General features: G+C 42.6%; 1 protein-coding gene across 1 annotated transcript in view; it reads right to left on the bottom strand.

Annotated features, from left to right (window-relative positions):
• The window catches only part of Adgrv1 (adhesion G protein-coupled receptor V1), a 532,771-nt gene that overhangs the window by 323,712 nt on the left and 184,431 nt on the right, over window positions 1-24,628 (bottom strand). Inside the window, exons 69-76 of the mRNA XM_075976408.1 lie at window positions 23,236-23,385; window positions 20,568-21,041; window positions 17,638-17,781; window positions 15,218-15,392; window positions 13,581-13,716; window positions 10,463-11,562; window positions 6,447-6,564; window positions 5,319-5,490 (exon numbers count right to left, since the gene is read on the bottom strand). Of these exons, the coding sequence (XP_075832523.1) occupies window positions 5,319-5,490; window positions 6,447-6,564; window positions 10,463-11,562; window positions 13,581-13,716; window positions 15,218-15,392; window positions 17,638-17,781; window positions 20,568-21,041; window positions 23,236-23,385 (2,469 nt within the window). The remainder of the gene's footprint in view (window positions 1-5,318; window positions 5,491-6,446; window positions 6,565-10,462; window positions 11,563-13,580; window positions 13,717-15,217; window positions 15,393-17,637; window positions 17,782-20,567; window positions 21,042-23,235; window positions 23,386-24,628) is intronic.

Below are 24,628 nucleotides of genomic sequence, written 5' to 3'. Positions count from 1 at the left end.
AGGCTCCCGGCCAGCCCTTCTTAGTAATAGCACCATCAATCATCTTTCGGGGTCAACTCCTTGCCAAGAACTGCACTACTAACCTTCACTCGTTATCATAGCATTTGCTCTTCCTAATGGCCCTTTATTAACCCCTGTTAGCCTCAGGAAGCTGAGCAAGGCTAAACAACCCATCCAGCATTACCTAATTCATTAGTGGACGAACTAAGATTTGAACCAGGGACTTCTGTCATCAGAGCTTAGAATCTGAACCACCGTACAGACTGCTAAACAAGCTCCTTGTGACTGAAACCACTTCTCTGGAAAGCACTGCAGACGAGTCTGAGGCCAGAAGGCTAGGACTAATTGTATCTGCCCACAGGCACATCTGCATAGGCTCCCAACCTCACTGCAAAAAAAACCATGGCTGCTGTTTCCTGGCACACACTGCTAGCTCTCAGTTTACAAGAAATAGAATCCAAACTTGAAGAGCCAAATCCATTTTAAGTAATAAAGCATAATTTGTGAAAATGCATAGCAGGTTATAGTGTTTTATTGTTTTCTTCTTCTTAAGAACACAGTCATAGCCCCCTCCTTTACTCCTGAGATGGGGTCTATCGGCCCAGCCTGGCCTCAGACTGTGTTCTTCATGTCTCAGGCACTGGAGAACTTGGATTAAAGATCTGTGTCTCCACTTTCAGCTCGTTCTTGGTTTAAATTTCCTTTGACTGATATAAGAGTATGCCAACCTTGCCATTTAATCACTGGAAAGACAAAGAAGACAAAATATTTGAAAATTTTATCTTTCTTACCTATCCAAAACAACTTAAATATGGTCTTAGGGCCTTGCTCTAGTTAAGACGATGGTTCTCAACCTTACTAATGATATCACCCTTTAACACATTTCCTATGTTATGGTGACCCCACATAAAATCATGTTTTTGTTACTTAATAACTGCAATTTTTGTAAATATCTGTGTTTTCAGATGGTCTGAGGTGACCCCTGTGACCCAGAGGGATCACAACCCACAGGTTGAGAACCATGGAGTTAGGAGCCAGTCTAATGCAGTTAGAATCCTCTGCATCATCTCCCACACGGTGACACTCATGCAAAGAGGACAAGCACAGAGCAGCCAGTCTCTGCTTAACTTACCTTTCAGTCTGCGGGCATCGCCACGAAAAGTTAGAAAGATGAATGTGACTGAAGTGTCAAGAGCTAACACCCTGAACAGTGAAGCAGCGGCTGCTCATTGCCATGCGGCACAGCGCTGTGCTAACAGCTGACGGAAACCCCACTGAAGCAAGGTGAAACACAATTACAGCATGAAAAATACTAAAATAGGACTCTAGATCTGTCCAAATACTAGATTTTTTTAGCTATGATCAGCCAAAGTATTTGGACATTTGCTCAAAATCACTTCCTTGTAATTAGTTCATAAACATCAATCTCTAAAATGCTTTATGATCAAACAATTTTTTGAACCTCGGGCAAGAGTTGATTAAATATCTCAGATTACGAAAAATTGGGATGACTCTGAAATCATAACACCACCATAAGGCAAATACGCTTCCAAAAATTTAAAAGTAATACAAAGATAAAAGCTAATGATATGCTTAGTAGCCACAAGAGAATTATTTAACTTAAAAAAACCTACAGCTTAGTAAGGACCTAAAATCAGTTAAAAGTGAAACTACAGTAGTATCAAAATATAAAGTCTAAAAAAGTGTTGGTGAATACTGGTGAAATGGCTCAGCAGGTCAAGACAATAGCCATCCACAGAAGCCGAGCAGCCAGAGTGCCGTGAGAGGAATCCAATCAAAAGGTCAAAACTGAGAGACTCTACTGGACAGTTAATTTCTGGCTTCCATGTTAGTGATGCATGTGCCACCCCTAATCACTCAGACATGCAGCAATAATAAATACAAAATTTCAAAGTTGTGAGACACTAATGAATACTGTTTTATTAATGTTAATATGTAGGAGAATGTAAATATAGAGATATTAGGGACTTCTGTTAAACATGTGTTCATTTATTAAGGAACCGTCATCAAAAATATGCTATGTATTCACTTATATGTGGATATTAGCTACTAAATCAATGACAAAAAAAAGGTACAATCTGCGGAACCACAGAGGTTACATACAGAATAAGGTACTAGGGGGACAGGTGGAGCTCCCTAGGAATTAGAAATAGAATTTTTATGGACACACTGGAACAGGGGTGACTTGAATGGGAGAATCAGGTGAGAAGGGGAAGAGGGAGGTGAGGGAGAGAATATGGGGAGGGACAGTTTAAATTAAGAGCTATTTGAGGAATAGTATGGCAACCTAGTACAGTAGAAGTTTCCATATACATACGTGTGCACACGCATGCACACACAGAGACACAGAGACACAAAAAAAATCTGAATGATATCACCAAATAATGGGGGAGACAGAGCCCAACTGGACATCTCTTGCCACCAAATGACACTTCCAGTTCTAGGATATGTGTTACATCTAACTGAGCTGCTGGCCAAAGGAGTCTGTCCCATGGAATCCCCCAAACAAGCAAGGTGGTTGCCAAGACTCATAAACTGATGGCAAGGCCCCAGTGTTGAAGACAATACCTATACAGTTCATCGAACATGGAGAAATCTAGCTGGTGCCTTACGTTCTAGCATCTTTGGTACAGGAAATTACTCTTCACATACCAAAGGATAAATGGAAATACCAACCCACTGGTGTCCTACCTGCACAATATGTTAGTGCAATGGTGGCACAAACCTTGTGCAAGTGACCAGCCTGTATCTGATTTGACTTGAGGTCAAGTCCACAAGATGAAACCCATACCCAACCAACACTGCTTGGGTGACCAAGAACCTCAAACTGGAAAGCCACAGCCAGACAAGTGAAAGACTTCAGAACTCACAGCCCTAAATGAGATGTTTCTGTTAAATCCCTCCCCTTAAGGATCAGGGGAAAGGATCCTGCAAAAGAGGAGGAGGCAGAAAGAGTGTATGAGTCAGAGGGGATGGAGGACACTCGGCAAACAAGACCTTCAATTCAACAGAAGCAGCACACAAGAGCTGCAGAGGCTGAGGCAGAAAGCACAGTGCCTCCCAGGTCTGCATCAGATGAACTCACAGGTCTGCTTCAGATGCACTCACAGGTCTGCATCAGATGCACTCACAGGTCTGCATCAGATGCACTCACAGGTCTGCATCAGATGCACTGGTCTGCTTCAGATGCACTCCCGGGTCTGCATCAGATGCACTGGTCTGCTTCAGATGCACTCCCAGGTCTGCATCAGATGCACTGGTCTGCTTCAGATACACTGGTCTGCTTCAGATGCACTCCTAGGTCTGCTGCAGATGCAGTCCCACAGGAAGGAGAAGTGGACACATCCCCCATCCCTGACTCAGAAGGAATCCACAATTGATGACCACCTGCAAATGAAAGTTTACTTCTCTCCCAGGGAGTCTCACTTAGGGAAAAACTACTCTTAATGGCAGGCAGTAGTAGATTTTTGTTCTTTTTTTTAATATATATATAGCGCAGGTCTTTTGTACACACACACAAACACACACACATATTACAGCTTTCGGTTTTATGTTTTTATGGGATTCTTGAGTGTGCAAATGGGTGAGTATTTGTGTCTATATCTGTTTATCGGGCCTATTCTTGGGCTCTTTTTCTCCTGTTTGTTTTGTACTATTCTGATGTATTAGTTTCTGTTCTATCTTTTATTTTATTGTATTATATCATACTATGATATTGTTTTCCCTTAGAAGCCTGTTTGTTTTCTAATTAGACAGAAAGGGATGGGAATGCACAGGAGAGGAGGTGAAGGAGCTGGAGGGGTAGCGGGAGAGGAAAGTGCAATCAGGAAATATTTTATGAGAAAAAAATCTATTTTCAATAAAAAAATAAAAAAGAAACTCATCATTGCTCTTTCTTCATTTATGTAGATAAGAAGATTGCATATAAAGATTTATTTCTAGGAGAAGCAAAACTGATCACCACCTGTGAAGCAAAAACAAGTGAAGCAGAAATAAGGGCGGCAGTTGTCTCTTCCAACACAGCAGAACACGTGGGGCTAAAGAAGAGCAAGCTGCTCTTCCATCTCCGGCAGGCTGCCCTCCTGGATACAGAGAGACAGAGAGAAGCAACCTCACCCTGGCAGAAATTCTAACGGGACTTTTATACAGTTCGCACTGTGGAGTTTAAAGAATAGATTAATCTGGGGACAAACAGCATACTGAGAAAATTATCCTTGAGGGCATGAATTAATAAAGAAAAAGTTAGTGTTCCAAGTGGATTACTTGATCGGCATTTCCCATGTGAAAGAACTAGAGGCAGGAACTAGGTCTCACAGCCCAACCAGAGCAAAGTGGCAGTTACCAAGGGCAGCTTCGGCCATCAGTGACAAGTGGTCCTTCTCAGTTCCTGAACAAACATTCCACAAAATATAAAAACACGTACGGAGACAGACTTAGACGAGATTAGTATAAATAACTATTATGGCAACTCTCAAACAGTGAAAAAAGGAGAAATAAAAAAACTAGAAGTTACGATGGCGTTATCTTAAATCAGGCTGAAGTGTCGAGAACAGCTTCGAGGCAAGTATGTCCATGTGTGCTTTCTCTGCTATATGAAGTTTGGGTTAAGGCAGGAAAGCCATTATGCTTTTGAACATTCATATCACAATCTGGCGGGCAATTTTTTATTAGCTATTTTAATTTAATAAATATGCATCAAAGAATGAATAGTACTGAGTGTACCTTAGACATTCAAGCATTCGAATCTCACAGAGAGTGGATAGAAAAGCTTATTAGATTACCAAGACGGCATTGGGTCATTGTGCCAATGGCCGTTTGGATGGTGCGGACTGTCTTGGCAGTGGGGTCAGTGTCTGCCTCCCAGAGCCACTTACAGCTGAACCAGTACTCATTTATCCAAGGATGTACCAAGTAGGCTTTCTGTGCCTCTTTTTATAAATCAAAACTCTGCTACCCAAGATATGTGAAAAGAGAATAAAGATCCTTCACGTACAAACAGAAGAAGAAATGTTTGTGAATAGAATAAAATCAAAGCTGTAACTAGCTGTAGTAGAGATACTAATCCGTCTGACACACGGCGAGTGGCTGGGTCAAAGGTACCCTAGAAAGGGCAAGAAGCAGAAACACAGAACGCTCTATCAGTGAAAACTGACAATGGCATCCATTTTACATCTGATGTCTTTGGTCTAATAAGTATGTTATGGCTAAATATAATCACCACATGATGCGTAAGTTTCAATAACTCTGCTCTGATATGGAGAATTCTAAAGTAAAGGCTAGCAGTTCATCACACTTGCCTTCTCTGGATTGAGCTCGAGGTGGATGAAGCATCTTGTCTGACCCACTGTGCAAGTCGTGACCCCCGCCACAAAGCGCAGTTCATCAATTAGGTTCAGTCCCTCTTTCTGGAGAGTGGGAGCCGTTTGGTTAAGTGTGACTCGCCAAAAGACCTGCACATCTTCAAAGGCTCTGTATACAAAACAAACCCATGCAAGCAGTGAGAGAGTGACACACAGTCCCTGGCAGCTGTGCTAACTGTCCGTCCTCCTCCACAGACTTCTAGAAGATAAATAGAAAACTACAGCTAGCTGTCTCCATAGAGTTCTCTGATGCACACTGGTCGGTAATGAATCAGTGAGGAAAGTTAAGTAAAATTCTTTCTGTCCAACATAACAAAAATATGCAGACAAAAGGTAGGGATAATCTCTAACTGCAAGCAAATGGATATTATTTGTCTTTTCTCAATAATCTATTTAGAGGACAATACTACTCCTAAATACAGCTATAATCATAACATTTAAAGCAAAACGATGTCCTATATTTTGACAGAATAGGCCCCAGGTGAAGACATTAATCCATACAAGTAAGTGTGTATGCGCTGAGACCCAAAGTCTCACTACAGAATCCGGCTGCACGGAAGGCTCCGGTGCTGCCAGTGTCTCTGGAGCTCAGTGGTTAGAATCAGTCATCTCAGAGTGCTTATCCTGACAAAGTGACAGCCTAAATCATCTGCCAGTGATTTAGACGGTGTGCAAAGTGTTCGAGGCACTTCTATGTTATGGTCAAAACCCCAATGTGTCCAGTAATGGACAATGACAGCATCTCCAGGCTAGTGGGGGGCTTCGGCCAGTAAAAGCATTAGTCATCCTAGCCTGTGGACTTGAATTTCATCCCATGGGAGAACAGTGACAACTGAAAGTTGTCCTCTGACCGACCCATACCATCAGAGGGGCACACCCCACACCACAAGTAATAAAAATGTTTTCAATTATAAAAATGTATATTAAAATTGACTAACTAGCTTGCAGAAAACCTTCTATCAACACTCACTCTGCCCTCATGATTCTGTATACAAAGTTACATCTACACACTGACATACGTGCGCATATGCACATATCCAACCACACACACACACACACACTTACCTGTTTGGCTGCCTTGTGACAGCTAGGTGCTGTCTGCTCTCACCAGCTCCTTCCCTCAGTTCCAGGCCTCTTTGGGATTCCTCACTGAAGCCTATGATGCCATTGTGGAGGTCACTCCCTGGAAAGGAAAATGAGGGCTCTAATGCACCTAGGAACTGATGACACCCTCCCCCCCAGTTCCACAATAGTCTTCATAGCCCAGAGGAATAAATGAGAAGTTCACAGTGGGAGGGGAGAAGTATAATATCTAAGTATAATACCTTTTTCTAAAACTATTCCCAAACAAGACAAAACAAAATAGAGGAAGATGAGGCAAAAGTCCTCAAATCGAGGCTGGACAGGATTTTCTAAGGAGATTGCACAGCACATTTAACAGCCATTTGCAGTATACATGCCACAGAAAACAAACTCCATCAGAGCAACGACTGTCTTGACAGCTGTGCTCCCGGGACAAAAGCACCAGCTCCTGGCAAGCGGTTAATAAGTATTTGTCAAGGGAATGAACTATGTAAGTAATTCACCTTTTTTAAAGTGGGTTGACTTGACAGTTATTTCACACACTTCCTTCTCTGCTCCAGACAGAGAGAGAGAGAGAGAGAGAGAGAGAGAGAAAGAGAGAGAGAGAGAGAGAGAGAGAGAGAATGGTTATGCAATTCCTGAGAATCGGGAGTGTTAGAAGCTCAGATTATAGGAGATGATAGGAACCATTACACACACACACACACACACACACACACACACTGTCTCTCTCTCACACACACACATTGTCTATCTCTCTCTCACACATTCACACTCTTACACACATACACTTTCTCACACACACACACAAACTCTGTCTCTCACACACACTCACACATTCACACTCTCACACATACACTCTCTCTCACACACCCACACACCATGTGTGCACACTCACACACACACACACACACACACACAGCACCCTGACACAGTGACTGCGTGTCCTGCCAGCACAAGAGTGAACGTGGATTAAGCCAGTATCCTAACTACTGTACGTGCTGTCTTGTTCCGAGTATCCCAGTTTTTCAAAATGATCCTAGAAGGAAAAATCCTAAAGCAATCAGCCTCAAACACAACTCGAGCTCGTTCTCTCTGCTCTGAAGAGTAAGAAAACGTGGATACACGCATCATGGACATTCGTTCCCCTGTGCTTTTCATCAGCTAGATTTCCAACCCTCATTTTCATCAGTTAATCATTATAATCATTTCTTAGCTGAACATCACAATATGATGTTTTCTCTTTGGTATTAATTCTTACCCACACACCTTTGGTTCTCTTCTTTCCTGGGCGTTTACACTTCCCTGTTTTCTTTGTAGGGCAATAGCCACTGATAGGTGCTGTAGGAACTCCTTCAGCCAATAGCCTTGAAAATGCCAGCCCACTTTGGGCGTGGTCTCATATACTATATATGCAGATGTAAAGCGTCTGCCAGGCCCTTGGCTGCTGGAGTTGGTTCCAGTTCCCCACACATGTAGAGGACTGTGGATCTCTACTAAATTCTGTGAATTTAATCCCTAATAAATACGCCTTTATTATATTCCATTCTGGGCAAGTGTGGATTTCTTTCGCACAGCAACAGATCTTTCACACAGCAACAGAGAATGTTTAATTAACATTCTATTGTCACAGCTACGATAAATTTGAGCTACATTTTTAGTGAGGTGGTTTTAGATGTGACAGATTTATCACTTGGCTTATTTTAAAGTTTTAACATTTAAATGGGAAAAGATTATGAAAACTGGTTGAGGGTAAGAAGAATCAATAAAGTTAATGATCTAATTAAAACAGAAATATTATTAAGAGAAAAGGCCAGGTTATGACAGACTAGATGGAAAGATAAAAAAAATAAAAGACCTTAAAATAATGCAGTCATGTGGACATTACAGGTGACAGTATCAGGTGTGTTATATCTCTTGAAACTAAAGGACAGGAGTCTATTGCATCCCATGCAGATGACAGAGAATCCCACACTGCTCAGACAATTGAACATCCCATGCAGGTGACAGAGAATCTCACAATGCTCACACGTTTGAGGGGCACAGAATTGGTATCTGGGCAGACTTGGTGTGTCACATTGCCTGATAAATGCAGAAGCAGATTCATTCCAAATGCCATCCTGACCATGAAAGAGCCTTCTGCCAACCAGCTACCCAGGGCTAGAGTCCTTTCTATTACACAGAAACTAATGGAGCACTGTTTGGAACAGCAAGGAATCTCAAAGGAACCGTTTTTATTTTCACTGGACTGAGTAGACCACACTAATTAATAGATATTTTGGCTGTCAGCGGTGGTCATATCTGAATGGCTATAATAAAGCAAAATATTTAAACCATAGAATGTGAGTGTGGTGCTTAATTCCAAATTAATTTTAGTAGAAATATACAAATCAATTAAGCCAATATAAAACGCTTTCAGAAATGAGTTAAACTTTACAATGCTCCCAATAAACTGTTGGAATAGGAATGGTATTAATTATAATTAGTGAAAAGTTGTAGTATAATATTAATAGGAGAAACACTATAAAGGAAGTTACTATGACATCATAGCATAAATACGAGACAGCATTGTGCTCTCCTGGTGAGTCCTGAGAGTGCGCACAGCATATAGGTAGTTAATAGCATGGTATTGTATACTTTGAGATCGCTAAGAATAAACCTCAGATGTTCTCACCATGGAAGCAGTAAGTAATTGAGATGCTATATATGTATGTTAACTTGATTTAATTATTTGAAAATTTATTCAAACATTTCATTCCATGTATACACAGAATGCGAAGGTAATACATAGTCAAAATAAAACAAAATCATGAAGTGGCCTCGTTACTACTTTAGTTAGTAGTTGACAAGCTGATCTACTTTTTCTTTTTTTTTTTTTTTTTTTTTGGTTTTTCGAGACAGGGTTTCTCTGTGGCTTTGGAGCCTGTCCTGGAACTAGCTCTGTAGACCAGGCTGGTCTCGAACTCACAGAGATTTGCCTGCCTCTGCCTCCCGAGTGCTGGGATTAAAGGCGTGCGCCACCATCGCCCGGCTTGATCTACTTTTTCTAATGAAATATATAACGTTATTTCAAAGACTAAACTATAAGTTACCACCAAATCACGATGTGTGAGGAACTCCTAAAATAACTAAAAATGTAAGCTGCTGTTTTATGTATGTGTATATGTGCATATATGATATATACACTTATATGTGAGAGGGGAGGAAATAAAGGCTGCAAGGCATTAACTGTTCATTTGCTTTAGATCAAAAACCATACACAATTTTAAACTATATAACATAAATGGATAGGACTCTGTATGTGTGTATGCACATGTACATTTGTGTGTGTGTGTGCGTGCACATGTGTGTGAGTGTATCCAACTAGTAAAATGATTATATAAATAGTGTTGGGTCAAAAATGAATAAAAGACACTAATTTTAATCTAATTCATAACAAATACAAAGAATTTCTTGACAATGGCTTCTTTGTTTTAGGACTGATTACTGAAAATGGCTCAAAAATTTAAAATAAGGTTCTAAAACAAGATAAGCAATTGTATGTTTGGACATCAAACCCAGCATTTTTCTAGAAAAATAGTGTGGATTTAAAGACTTTTCTCTATGTTGTGAAACTACAGACTTGCAGACCATGTGCCTGACTCTTTCTATGTAACACACAGAATATATTAGATTATAAAACATGAATTTATGCTATAGTTCATCACTTTAGGAAGACAACTAGCTGTTGTTGCTATTGTTATTTAGACAGGATTTACTTTGTTTCCCTGGCTGACCTGGAACTCACTATGTAGACCAGGCTGGTTTTGAACTTAGAGAGCTCTGCCTGACTCTGCCACCTGAGTGCTGGGATTAAAGGAGTGTGCTACCATGTCTATTCTAAAGGAAGACACTTTTAATGAGTTACACGGGAGTCAAATGTCTTAGGTTGGAGTTCAGACAGACTGCTCTTCTTACAAACACTGCATTATATGTTCTCCGTCCTATGCCGCCATTACCTGTGATAATGATGACAGCAACGTCTGAGAACCCAGAGCTGTCCTTTCCTCTCACAATCTGCGCTCCCCCTCGAGGGTCTGTGAGGAACACATAGAAGAATTCCTGCCCCTCAGGTTCCTCATCATCGAGAATCTGAACCGATATTTTATGTTCTCTTTCCCCGTCTAGAAATGTAAGGGTGAGCGCCTGTTCTTCAAAGTCTTCTTCTTCAACGGCCCACGTTAGGTTGGCAACTCCATAGACATCCTGGAAGGGCCACACATTGGGTTCCTTCTGAACACATCTTCCACCAAAGGTCTTCGCTGTTACGCTGACATTGCCTGTGAAGCCACCAGTCCTCTGGATGAGGATTTCTGCAGTGCTTAATGTGCTATTCTTCCTTTCCTCTGCCACATAAATGACGGGAGGCCCAAGACTGAGTATCCCATAGACGGCATCAGGAACAGTTCCTGGAGCCAAGTCCGGCTTCTCGGACAAGGCAGCAGGAGTGGCGACAAGCTTCTCGGGGGTGGCAGGCACACCTGCTGTCTCTGTACCAGTGGGAGACATCTCAGTGGTGTGTGGGATGGCAGTCACCCTGCTTGTGCTCGGGTGTGTGGTGGGACTTGCTTCAGCGGCAGGAAGAGTGCTGTCAAGCGCCACCATCACGGCTGTCGTCGGGACAGAAACACCCACTCCAGCTGGGTCATCATTGTCCAGTATGGTGACCACTGCCACACTGTGATCTAGATTTAGACGAGGACTCCAATTCGCATCACCCTTTCTCAGTCCCCTATTTTCTACTGAAGTAAGATTAATGTAAAAAGTTTCTTCTATCTCGGGAAGCTGATCATCAGTAATGGTTATTTCAAAATCAGCCTCAGCTTGGAACCTTTGAAAAAAAACTCGGCCATTCTGAACGGGCTCAAAGTCTTCCAGCGGCTTGGCACTGCCTGCAGTCGTTGAGTAGGAGACCGTGATCAGATCACTATGAAACCCAAACAGTCTTTGCACGTGTATTCGGATCCTCTGTGCATCCTCCGACACTGTGAGATTTCTTGAACTAGGGGAAAACTGGAAGACTCCCATGGGTTCGATTTCAGCAGTAGCAAAGCCTGATCTGGAAAAAAATGAAATCATGAGAGCTGGTATGATGCAGAAAGGCCACTACAGAGTTCTTCAGCGCTTGGCATGCTGCCCACCCCTCTAAACACTCTAGAGAACCTGTGCACCTTCAAATCCGGGGGCCATACTTCCACACTGGTAAGGAAAAGCACAAGGGAGGCGCGAGCAGAGGCTGCAGAGGCGGGGACAGGACCTAACAGATTAGGGAGGTGCACGTCTGAGCGCCGATGCCGTTACACAGGAGCAGTGCTCTGAGGGTAAAGGAAGGGGTTCTGTGGCCAGGCCAAAGGGACACAAACCTCTAGGATGCAATGAAAGCTGGCTTTCTCTCACAGGTACCAAGCAGAGCTATTTTCCTATACTGTAAGCAAAATTCTTGTGTTTTCCAGCTCTTGATAAGGAAACTATTCTCTCACAAAATATAACAAAAACTTGGATGCAAGTTGGAAGAAATATCATTGGTTGAACAATTTATCCTTAACTCTTTTCTATGCATTTTTATTGGTGATAATTACACCAGAAGTTATATTTCGTAGAATACTAGCCTGCTCCTGACCACAAACATATTTTCTTTGGATAGCATTTATGAAAATTACATATAAATATGCTTATATTTATATATTGATAGGTCAGATTATCAATTACATGCATTTGGGTGATTTTTTAGTTGCATACCTCATGTCCTTCCGTCTCCACTGAGAAGCTTATAAACTACAGTGAGGAGGTCAGACAGTGCTCCGAGAACCTGAGTCACATACTAATTTGGTATGTAAGATATAGAGCTCATTACATAATCTATCTTGTCCTGGTCAGTGTTTTGTCGACTTGATGGAAGCTAGAGTTCTTGGTGAAAAGGAACCTCAAGTGAGAAAATGCCTCCATCAGCAGGCCTGTGGTCAGGTCTTGGGGCATCTTCCTGATTGATGATGAATTGGGGAGGCCCCAGAGCACTGGGAGCAGTGCTACCCCTTCCCTGTGGCCTGGGGCTGTACAAGTGTGCTGAATACGCCATGACGAGCAAGCCAGTAATCAGCATTCATCCATGGTTCTCACTTCACATCCCTTCCCTGACTTCCCTCAGTGGCGGCATGTGACCTGAGATCAAGTGACATAAACCTCTTCCTCCACATTTCTTTTGGGCATGCATTCTATGATATCAATAAAAAACCAACTAGAATACCACCTCTCTGTTCCTTTCCTCAGTTATAAAATGGGACACATAATGCCGAGAATGCAGTGGAGGTAGCAGAGCAGGGCGGCTTACAGACATCCCTGGATTTAGGGTAAGCACCAGAAATCTATTTGTCATTTATATTGGTGCTAAAGATCTTTAAATTTGTTACCTGAAGTATTTTCTTTGGACTAATAGTATCTTAAATGGGATTATGTATAATCGAACCATTCCTGTCTCTACAGATAACTATTCTCGATCTGCAGACATGTATGTAACCATTCTTGTACTTACGTGAGTCCATTGCTGTGTCTCTCAGGCCTGTCCGGAATTCTGGCAAAGGCCATGCCAAAAAAGAGCAAAGTCAACTGTGTTTAGGTAGAACACAGTTTTCTGAAAGTATACTGGGTTCTATGTAAACAGCCATTACAGATAAATAGCACCACTAAATAGAATTAAACAGAAACGAGCCACTGATTTCAGCAAGTTAACTAACTGTGATCCTTTACGAATATTTTTAATGGTGTGGGGAAATACGAGTTTGCAGCTCTTCCACAGAGGACAGCTGCTTTTCGAAACAGGAAGCTGCATCATTAGTGAATCTGAGAGTCCCAGCATCAGTTCTGAGGCTGGAGGTCAAGGCGAGCTCACTGCAAGGCAGAGAAGGTGGGGTCGCTAGGGAAAGTGCTCTCCTCCATCTCTGGCTGCAAGCCATGAGTTGCTCCACACCAGAACTTCATTTGCCTCTGCATCAAGGCAGAGCACCTCATGGTCTCTTGTTCAGGTCTGACGGAAACACTGCAACATAATTTCCTCAGATGGTGAAATTACCCTGGCCGTACCGAAGCTGCGCTCCACCCGCAGTGTTGCTCCTCAGGCCTGACAGGTGAAGGACAAAGGCCTCTGGCCGGCCAGGGCTGGGAAATGCCCACAGCACCATTCCCTTCCTCCGTTCTCCATGCAGAAAGGAAAGACTCCCTGGAAGAAGAACGATGGAGAAAGGTCTTACCACTGCTCACATCTGTCTTTTAAATTCTATTCTATGTGCATGGGTATTCTGCCAGCATGCATGTCTGTGTACTGTGTGTGTGCAGTGCTGTGGAGGCCAGAAGAGGACATACATGAGTCACAGGCAGTTCTGAGCAGTCCAGTGGGTGTTAGAAATGGAACCTAGGTCCTCTGGAAAAGCAGCCAGTACTCTTAACCACTGAGCCACCTCTCTGGGCCACTTGAGCTTCTAAAACTGAAATTTGACACTAAAACACATTCTAAAATGTCTTCTTTTCCAACATTTGATTTGGTTCCAAAAAGATAAAATGTTTAATAAATGGAATGAGAGATAAGTACATTTATAGATATTTCCTGAGGCTGCATAGCCCTGTTTCTCAGTCTCTGCTTCCTTCTTTTTCCCTTCCTCTCCCTCCTCCCCTCTGTCTTTCCCTCTCCCCTCCTCCTTCCCCTTTTCTTTCTTCTTTTTCCTTCTCCTCCCTCTTTCTCTCCAATTACCAAATCAAGCACTGTAAAGAGAATGGCCAGAATTGTGTTAGGCAAGTTTTCCTGTAAGTTTGGTGTTAAGATGTGGTTTAAATTCTAGACATTGCTATCACAAGAATTTGGGTAAAACATTACAATATGTGTATTTTACTTTAGATTACTTTATAAGAAAATATCATGAGTAAGACAGATTACAACTCTTAAGAACAGCCAATCGATTTAGGAATTATATTTATTATTCATTAATACTCAAATGTTATTATAAAATCTCAAAAGAGTAATCTAATTGATTTAAAAATATATACCCACTATTTGTGATTTCCTTTTTTGTTTAACCAAATTATTATAAATTCACTAAAACATTTTAAAAATTTACATTCAAACAAAGTCACACACAACAGGCACATAAAGAAGATTCCTACATAGAGACTGCAAGTGCCTCATTATACATGGGTGGACAAGCAATGCAAATGATAGAAAGGACAGAAGAGTAACAATGAGTAATGTGGAAAAGAGTGGCTGGAATGCAGGTAAGAAAGATAATAAACTCTCTTTAATTTATGGGATGAGCCAAAAAGAAAGTAGGAAGCATCTGGCATCAACTTAAACTCAAGTATATGGAGTGACGCCTGCCCATTTGTCATAAATGCTGGAGAACACGTGATAGGTGCAAGCTGTGTCTCTTTATTACTGTGTCTGACAAACAGGTTACTGAAAGTGACTTTTAACAAATTCCTAAAGCATTGACAGAGCCGTGTGCTTGCTCTTCCTCAACTGGACCTGGCATTCGAGCATTTCAATTTGATTGGAAAGTTCCTCCCTTCCTCGCCAAGGAGTAGATATCACCATAGATATGCAACGGAGCACTACCTCACCTGGGAGCACTGAATTAGGACTCACACAGCTATGTCCAGAGGAGGAATGACCCTGGACAGCCATCACTTTTACAGCACCCTGCAGCTGGGCTAGAAGAGCCACAACTCACCCAGTGTTGGCGTCATGTTGCCGATGACAACAGGCTCAGGGATGTCTGACCCAGGGGCGTATCCTATGGTCCAGGCCACAGACAGCCTGCCGTATGTGCCCCTCCTAGAAACCGTGACTTGGCTTGTGCCGGCTGTGATGTCCAAGAGTTGGAAAGCACTGGATTCAAATCCAACCTGAAGAAAGATAGGCTTTGAGGACTCAACTCCTGTCTAAATGCTCCTGGGCTCTGAAACATGGGTGAAATAGTAACTCCGCTTTGGATAATACAATTTATTCCCACATATGATAAAATATTCAGAAAAGAAGTACTTAAAAAAATCTGATTTGAAATTTCATTCTGCCCATCCTTCAGATTATAGTTTCTAGCTTTCTTTTTAAATATGTAATGGTTTGAATTATAAAATATCCAAAAAATGAATGTAATAATAATTAAATGAAATCAAAGCAAAAGAGTGCAAATTACATTGCTTTAAAAGTTTGTGGTGGCTATGTGTCTCTCGTTTATTCATCCTTTGAAGAGGCTAACTCACTAGATTGCGGAGGGTCACACTGAACTCCCAATCTCCCTGCCTCAGTTTCCAGAGTGCTTGGATAACAAACATGACCCACATGGCCAGTTCTTAGAGAACATTTTAGTGTGGCTTCTTAACTGGAGTCTTCCAGTCTCTCTAGAACTGAGAGTCGCCTCTCACAATTTTAACATTCCCGTCCTTCCTCCTCAAAGGAAGAGTGCATATTAAGGTTTCTGGTTTATTTTGTGAGGCACATTTGATATTGATATTTCTGTGAGACATATAGCACACTTGCTGTCTGTCTATTTGTTCCACTGGAATGATTATGCTCCACACAATCATCAAGGAAGAATCCATGTTGAGGGGAACTCTTCCCGGGTATATGATTTAGAGCTGAAGTTCATTCTAATCTGTGGTTTATAGGACATCAGCCTGATTTCCAGTCTCGTCCTCTCTGAACGAATAGCTCAAGTTACATCCCCTCGCCTCATTCATTACAATGGAAATCTAGTTATCACTAAACCAACATTGTAGATGAAGACATACCTTCCCTTTTAAAGTTCTGATGGGGCACATCTGCAAGTGTGGATGTCCTGAGAGACACTTCTGGAGCTCCGTAGCAACACTTTGGAAGCCAGAGAGCAACAGAACTTTAAGAGTCCTCTTTTCTATCTGGAACCAGGGCCCTGGTTACTGTGGCCCTGGACCTGGATCATACTGTGTAGAATTAGCTGGTCACACAGCGATCACCTGACTCTGCCTCCTGGGATTACAGGTGTGTGCCACCATGTACGGTCTGTTTTGGTTGTTTGTAATGTTCGTGGACTCCATTAGAGGCAGAATAAATTCATTCACAGTGGAGAAGTCCAGGAGGCAGCAGCTGAAGGACATCCACCAGTGACCTCAGACCATCCACATCCCCCCATGCAGTCCTCTGCCCCATACCACACCCCTGCAAGGCCAGGCTTGCCCTTGTCGCTGGGCCCCTTCTGAAGCAGTGGGGCAGGGCTACGTCTCAGAGCAGCTTGGGAAAACTCACGTCGCAGCCCAACAGCACCTTTTTTTTTTTTTTTTGGAAGGAACCTAAAGGGAAGGTTTTAGTTTTGTTTCTGGCGGGCCTTTGAAGTGACCCAGAATCATCTTTTTCCACAGAGATGGTAAACGACTCGCAGACTCGGGTTAGAACACTCCCCCACACTGGCGTGCATCAGCACAGACTTTCTGTCAGGCAAAGTCCAGATATTAAACGTGAACACTGTCAGCAGATGAAAGGTTCTACACTGCTTCATTCTGATTTTTAATTATTAGCATAAAATGCCTCAATATTAAAGGTTTAACATCAACACTTAGAAATTTTGGCTTTAGGTGACTGGTCCTTTTAAAAGGACCTTATATTCTAGACCATCTGTACAAGATAAAAATCTTTCAACACTGCTGAAAAGGCACATAAATCTTCTAACATTGAAAATTGACAAATTGTTTTTATATAATGGATCTTTTGATATTCACAGGTCTATTTTAAACTTGAGAAAGTTTAGAACTTTAAAATCCTAAAAACAAAAGCAAACAAACCCCCAAAATACCTTTCATAGTCTTCTCCTGGTAGCTCAACCATGCTTCCATGGACAGGCCCACCCCAAACACATGCGCAGCACAAACTGAGTTTGGTAAATTTTAAAAAGGGGGACAGGAAACTGAGTGAGTGGAGAGGTGAGTCATATAGCTTGTGGCATTATGGGGAAGGAGAAGAGAGCGAACATGACCAAACTTCACTGCATTCAGCTCACAAAGAAAAAGAACAAAAAAGCATATAAAAATTAATTAATTAATTCTTGAAGACCTTAGTCTTCCTGTTCGTGCTGCCCTCTTGTGGTTGGATGAGAGAACTACATCCAGAGCCAATTACCTGGGAATTGGCAGCTTCCTCGGGAACGGGAAGGATGGCAGATTTTGCTTCCTGGAGAATTGTTGGCAATCCATAGAGAGGTTCACTCAGAAGCACCACAGACACCAGCTGCACAGTGAAATTAGAGCCCAGGGGTAGAAAGACCTGGAAACAAAGGTTAGACAATCTTCAGAGTGAAACAGAGGCATGAGGCCTGGGTCACAGCACACGGCCTAAGTTCCGTGAGTAGAAGGCAGTTCCGTGGGTGCGGGCCTTCCAGGTATTTTTAGAGGGTGGTGTGCAGCTGTGGTGGTAGAGAATAAACACACAAACTTACAACATGTGCGAAGAATGGGACAGGAAGCACATAGTGAAGTGAAGGCAGCTAGCCCAGGGAGACCCACTTCCTCCCTCTCCATTAAGCAGTAACAAATGATTCTAAAGATAGCCACCCGGAATGGACGGTGACATGGATTGTCATTTCAATACTTTGTGCAAATAAAAATCATAAGCACTGGTGCTAGATGATGCATGTCAAAGTTTAGCATCTAGCAAGCTGGGCCATCCTGGGCTCACAAGGCCATCCTGGGCTCACAAGCTGTTGACAGACTAGGGCTGTCTGGAACCTGCGGTGTATCTTCTCATCCAAACACGGCTATGATGACGGCTCAGCCCAACTCAGTACCAAACCAGGAACATTCCTAAAAACATTGCATCTTGCCTGTGGAGCATCACAGCCTTTTCCCACCGTGAACTTCAACATAATCCTGCCCTTAGACCCACAAAACAGCATTGCTTCAAAACATGCAACATAAGAAAGTACAGATTTCATTCTCTCAAGATGACATTCTCTAAACGAAACGTTTGGGTCAATGCTAAGCAAGCAAACCACAACATTGTAAGTCCCAACAAAGACATTCACCTTTCCCAGAGGTCCCGTTCGCATCTACATCAACCAATGGCTGGGCAGCTAATGGGGCTTTATTCCAATTTCATGACGGATAAAGGATCAGGTGGTATTGTAAAGTACCAAGTCATTTATGTGACCCTTCCTGCCTAGGCCTGTTCAGTACACACAAGACCTGGGGCAAATGACATTATAGTTGAAAATGAATCATGTTTGGATTATATATGTTAGAATATATTTATATGTACATATAGATATACATACACACAGACATATATATCATGTTTGATAAACGTTGCATACAATTAAAAACCACTTAAGAGCATGCTATAGAGATGGTACCATGCATCCTGCCACGACAATGGACTAAACCTCTAGGATTCTAAGCTAGCCTCAATTAATCTTTCTTTTTCTAACAGTTGCTGTGGTAACAGTGTCTCTTCACAGCAATAGAAACCCTAACTAAGACACATGCTAAGTACAAATTCTTGTAATAGGTGTGCTGTTTGTCACATAAAGGAGCCTAACTGTCATGGGTCATAAGTTTGTATGAAACGTGGATGACATGAATGGAAAACTACTACACTTCCTCTTGAGTGTCTCATGGTTTCTTTCTGCCCCCTTTCAGATCCTGGGAGCTTTGATCAGATGTGCATATTCAAAGTGTAGCACTATCTTCAATTAAAGCTTGCCTATTTACAATACTTCTAGGCAGACCCATGGCATAGATTGGCAATGGAAGACATGTCATGCTGTCTATGAGTCTTCAGTTCTTCGCCAGTCTCCCGAATGTTGGACATGTCCGTCCACCTTCCAACCGCTTCTGCAGGAAAGAATCTTTAAGCAAGCAGCAAGTCTGGCCTGTCTCTTCTAGTCCTCCCTTAGCTGACGGAGCAGACCAGCATGACCGACATCACTCCAGGGCTCAGTACATCACCGAACTGTGCTGGGTGCTCCCCACAGGCTTCAGAATTCACTCTTCCCCCTTTCTCCACCGAGACAATACACTACACTCCCCATGACCTGGAGATTCCCTTCTAGTTTCATGATGCAAGCTTCTGATTTTTCTCAAGGCTCTAATCTAGGTATTTTCTGAGCAGATTTCTCAACCATAAACTACAAACACCATCAAGTAGCAGGTGAATGAATTAAACTAGTGTCTCTCATCTAACAGAATGACATGCATACTGTCCTTGCGATGATTTATAGAGCTGCTCATTCACTTCCTATGCGTTTAGACAGGGAAGACTGCCAGGATCTTCTAGCAGACTTCGATCAGGGCATGGTGTGTGTGTGTGTGTGTGTGTGTGTGTGTGTGTGTGTGTGTGTGTACACATGTGGCAGGTGTATCTGTGTGGGGGCATCTTATGTTTTTTAAACTGTTACTTTATTTTGAGCCATGGCCTTTCTGTATGTCCCTGGCTCGTCTGGGACTCACTATGTAGATCTCACTGGCCTCAAACTAGCTGAGATCTACCTGCCTCTGCCCTCCAGGACTCTGTTGTTTCTTTACTTTCATGGGGATGGAAAACACATGTATATCACTGCTCCCATGTGAAGGCTAATTCTCCCCTTCCACCATGCGTGTCACTGGGATTAAATTTAGGACATCTTAATGACAATGCCTTATTCCCCGAGCCATCTTACCCACCCCAGTCCATGCCCCCTGTGACAGATAAGTCTGTTAGACTCTTCCTCAATAACACCTAGACAGCCACGGTCAGTTTCACTGCTACAAATCTCTAGTTACAGAAGCAACGCCATCAGGCTTCAGTTCCCAGTACCCTGACCATTGCACTTCGTACTTACTAAACAAACGCCTTCCAAATCTGGATGGAAATCTAGCTGCTGATTCTGAATGGAAATCTGGTTCTCCATTCAGACCCTGCAATGCATTATGCAATAATTACTATGCATTTTCTAAGGCAGTTTTACGACTACCTTTAAATATTAAAATAAGCCTTTCAAATGATTAGGGGTTACAAAGGGCTCTCCCAATGGAGTACTGCTAGAATTTTCAGGAATTTGAAATAGTGCTACATACCTGATTCTTCAAGGGCACCAAGTCTACTTTATATGGGGTGCCATCTTTGATCACCAGCCGTCTCTCTTCATCTCCAGTAGCCACAGGGTCTTCTTCATTATCAGACAGTATTTGAAATCTAACGGCCACATCACCAAACATCCCGGCAAGGCGGGTAATGTTAATCTGGAGGGACCTGCTGAGGTTCTGCCCAACTAGTACTGACTGCCGATCTGAATACAAGGCAAACACGCCATGTGGGTCATCATTGGCAGACACGGAGAACCACGTGGTGCACTTTTCCAGGTCCAATTCTGCACCGCCCTCCACAGAAACCAGCTGCACGGCATATTCTTCCTGTATCTCAGGGATATCATCTGGCAGCAGTAGGACATCAAAGCTTGCTTCACTCTCTCCATCAGCGATGGGGAAAAAGCCACTGGTAGAAAGAAAGTCTCCAGTGACATCGAACTCGCTGCTCAGCTCCCAGTGCACCTGGGATGAAGAGAGGACAATCAGAGGTTACACAACTCAGCGTGTGGAGCAGGAAACCTCCCAGGTACATTTCCTCTGTGTCATGCAAAAAAGGCATGCAAATTACATGTTGTTACATTTAGACAAACTGGGAACTATATACTAATTCGGAAAGTACATTAGGTCCTTTCAAAGAGAATCTGAAGGACAGAGTGTTTGTTAATCTTATTATTAAGATTATTATTATATAATCTTCTAAAAAAAAGACCAAGATTTGGAAAGATAAAGAGAATCAAGTAAACTCTAAGTGCCAGTTCCACACAGACATCATTTTGTGAACGATGGACAATATTTCAAAGCCAAAAATCAGTATATGATGTATCCTAAATCATCCCTGGACATACACCCGGAGACCTGCGTACCATACTGGAGAGATTCTTCTATATCCGTGTTTATTACTGCCTCATTCGCTACAAGGAATTGGACCATTAACAGATGAATGGAAAATAAAATTCTGTGTGTGTGTGTGTGTGTGTGTGTGTGTGTGTGTGTGTGTGTGTGTGTATATATACTATTAAGCTTTAGAGAAAAAAGTTGAACTTCTGCATGAGAACTGGTGAACTTAGAATGTATAATATCAAGCAAATCTTTATATACAGAAGCTCAGGAATTAAAAACACACGCTTTCTCTCATGCGTGGAACCTAGCCAATAATACATGCATATATGTAAACAAATGCACACATGGCTATAGTAGAACATGAAGGAAAACAAGAAATGCTAGTTATTGGGGTGAGGAAGGGCTGAATACAGGTCGTGGTTGCTAATTATGAAAGAAGGCAAAAAGTGGATTGTTCTCCCAGTTCTAATTCTGACGTGGACTTTTGTTCTTGTTTGTTTTGGTGCTGGGTAAGCACACAAAACATCATTGATACTGAAACTATAACATTGAGCGGGATGCTCCACGGCTTCCATTCTGAACGCCCACTTTAACTGTAGTTATACAGACTTTGGGTCAGGTTAGTTTTGGCATGGGATGTTTTTATTTGGATTGCAAGTTTAACAGTAAAGTTTCTAAAAGCTTTCGAAGTAAGTATATAACTCATTATTGTTGTTGCTTTTTAAATAAATATTTTTAAAATAATAATAATTAATCATTACTTCACAAGGGCTGTGACCAGATCACAACTTTTAAACGAAAACAAACGAACAAACGTAGCTCATCTTCAGCTCAGAGGAGAGATGATCTGTTTATGGGAATTTCACAAACTGCGAAACGTGGCATTAGAACAAACAGATCCCCTTATCTATTATAGCCAAGCCATCAGAGCTCCCACAGCCACGCCATCAGCGCTCCCACAGACACGCCATCAGCGCTCCCACAGGCAAGCCATCAGCGCTCCCACAGACACGCCACCAGCGCTCCCACAGACACGCCACCAGCGCTCCCACAGACACGCCATCAGCGCTCCCACAGACACGCCATCGGAGCTCCCACAGACACGCCATCAGCGCTCCCACAGGCAAGCCATCAGCGCTCCCACAGACACGCCACCAGCGCTCCCACAGGCACGCCACCAGCGCTCCCACAGGCACGCCATCGGAGCTCCCACACCATCGGAGCTCCCACGCCATCGGAGCTCCCACAGCCACGCCATTAGAGCTCCCACAGACACGCCATTGGAGCTCCCACAGACACGCCATCAGCGTTCCAGAGCCACACCATCGGAGCTCCCACAGACACGCCATCGGAGCCTCCCACAGACACGCCATCAGAGCTCCCAGGCGCACAGATGCAGGCTTCACAAACAAACATGGAATGCAGTTCTTTAGAAAATGTTTGCTTACATAGAAATGTTCTCAGAGAAACAAAGCATCGACAAAGATGACAAGCAATTTACAAAAATCACTGTGGGACTTAAGAAAGGGAGCTTCTTGTTAGAGTAAGTGAGAAAATACAAAACACCTCAGCCCTTCATAATAATGAAGCTGATGGCTCTGTTCACTGTACCTAATTTAATTTAGAGAGCACATTCGGGGCTGGTTCTCGCTGCAGACTGCAAAGGCACTTCAACCTCTTAGTTCCTCTGAAAACTCTAGTAATTTCAAGTCAGCAAAGTCTTTAATTAACTAGAACATAAAGTTTCTCTGTTCCCCTAACCACATATGTGAGGCAAGCTGAAACTCACTCAAGAAAATCAAATAAAAAGCAATACCATGATCTCTCCAGAGACACCTTTGGCTCTTGTGACAAGGAAGGAAATGGATGTGGGTCCATCCAACGGCTGCGGCTCTGAATACATTTTCTTAGATAAAGACTCAGGAGCGAAATGAATGACTCCATTGGGATCGCCAAACTTTTGTACCTACCAAACATTAACAGGACGTCAATAGAATATAGGATAATGACAGAATCTAACAGATTAACCCTGGGATAACCAGAAGGAATTCTACACGTACTACTTGAATAAAATCTACCAATCCATTTGAGGTGAAAAAAAAAAGTCTTCCTCACTGTACTGACTATTGTCTAGATACAATCCGTTCCTACTCTCCAAAGAAAGAAGCGATCAGAAAGGGTATCTCAAGGAAGTCCAAAGGGTAATTTCAGGCCGGCGTTTTAGCCACCATATGCTTCCAACATTTAGCCAGGTGGTGTCGTTCAGATGCCTTCTATGACATAGAGCAGACAAAAGGCCCCGTGGCGGTCCTTGTTACTTTTGATGCTGAGAATCAAGCCCGGGAATTGCGCATGCTCACCAAGTGTTTTACCACTGAGTAATACTCCCCAGCCCCCATGCTGTTTCATTTTATGCACCAAATGGGCAAGGATATGATGTTAACTTGTCTAAAACACCGTTCTAGATATTGCTGAGAAAGTCTTGTAGATACAATTAACTTTCAAATCGCTTGTTTCTAAATAAAACGTATTATCCTCAATAATGTGGGTAGATCTCATCCAATCAACTGAAAGACGGAATGATAAAGACCGAAGATTGGAACCTAGAAGCCATGCTTGAGTTTCCTGTCCCTGCCATGTGGAATAAATACCAAGCCCACTGCATCTCTTCCATGTTTCCTGCCTACTGACCAAAATCATACATTCCTCCCTCCCTCTCTCTTTCCCTCCTTCCCTTCTTCTCTCCCTTCCCTGTCTGCTCCCTCTCTATCTCTCACCATACATGGTATACATGTGCATGTGTGCCTGTGTGTATGTGCATGCATGTATGCATGTTTGCAATGAGCACGTGTGTGCAGGCATGTGTGTGTTTCCCTTTGGCTCTCTTTCTCAGGAAACCACTAACAGATTCAGACACCAAACAGTGTTTTCAGAAACAAATCTATCATTTCTCTTTACCGGTTTTCAAAGCCAGCCATTATTGTCCCCAGAGCTCCCCCCGCTGAACTGTATAACTCATATGGAAGATGTCAGAGTCAGGCCAGAGCCAACACCACATCACTGTGCCAAGTGAGCAGGAACCTCTAGTCCGACTCATTAAACATTAAGAATTTTTTTTACAAGTCTGATGACAAGATACTCTATTTACCACAACACAATAAATAACGCATCTCTATATATGTCAAATATTCTCCCACACCAAATTTTCT

Source organism: Microtus pennsylvanicus, chromosome 6 (genome assembly GCF_037038515.1).
Source record: "Microtus pennsylvanicus isolate mMicPen1 chromosome 6, mMicPen1.hap1, whole genome shotgun sequence".
Lineage (NCBI taxonomy): Eukaryota > Metazoa > Chordata > Mammalia > Rodentia > Cricetidae > Microtus > Microtus pennsylvanicus.
The sequence above is the reverse complement of the archived record's forward strand: the minus strand, read 5'-3'. Positions and strand labels throughout refer to the sequence as shown.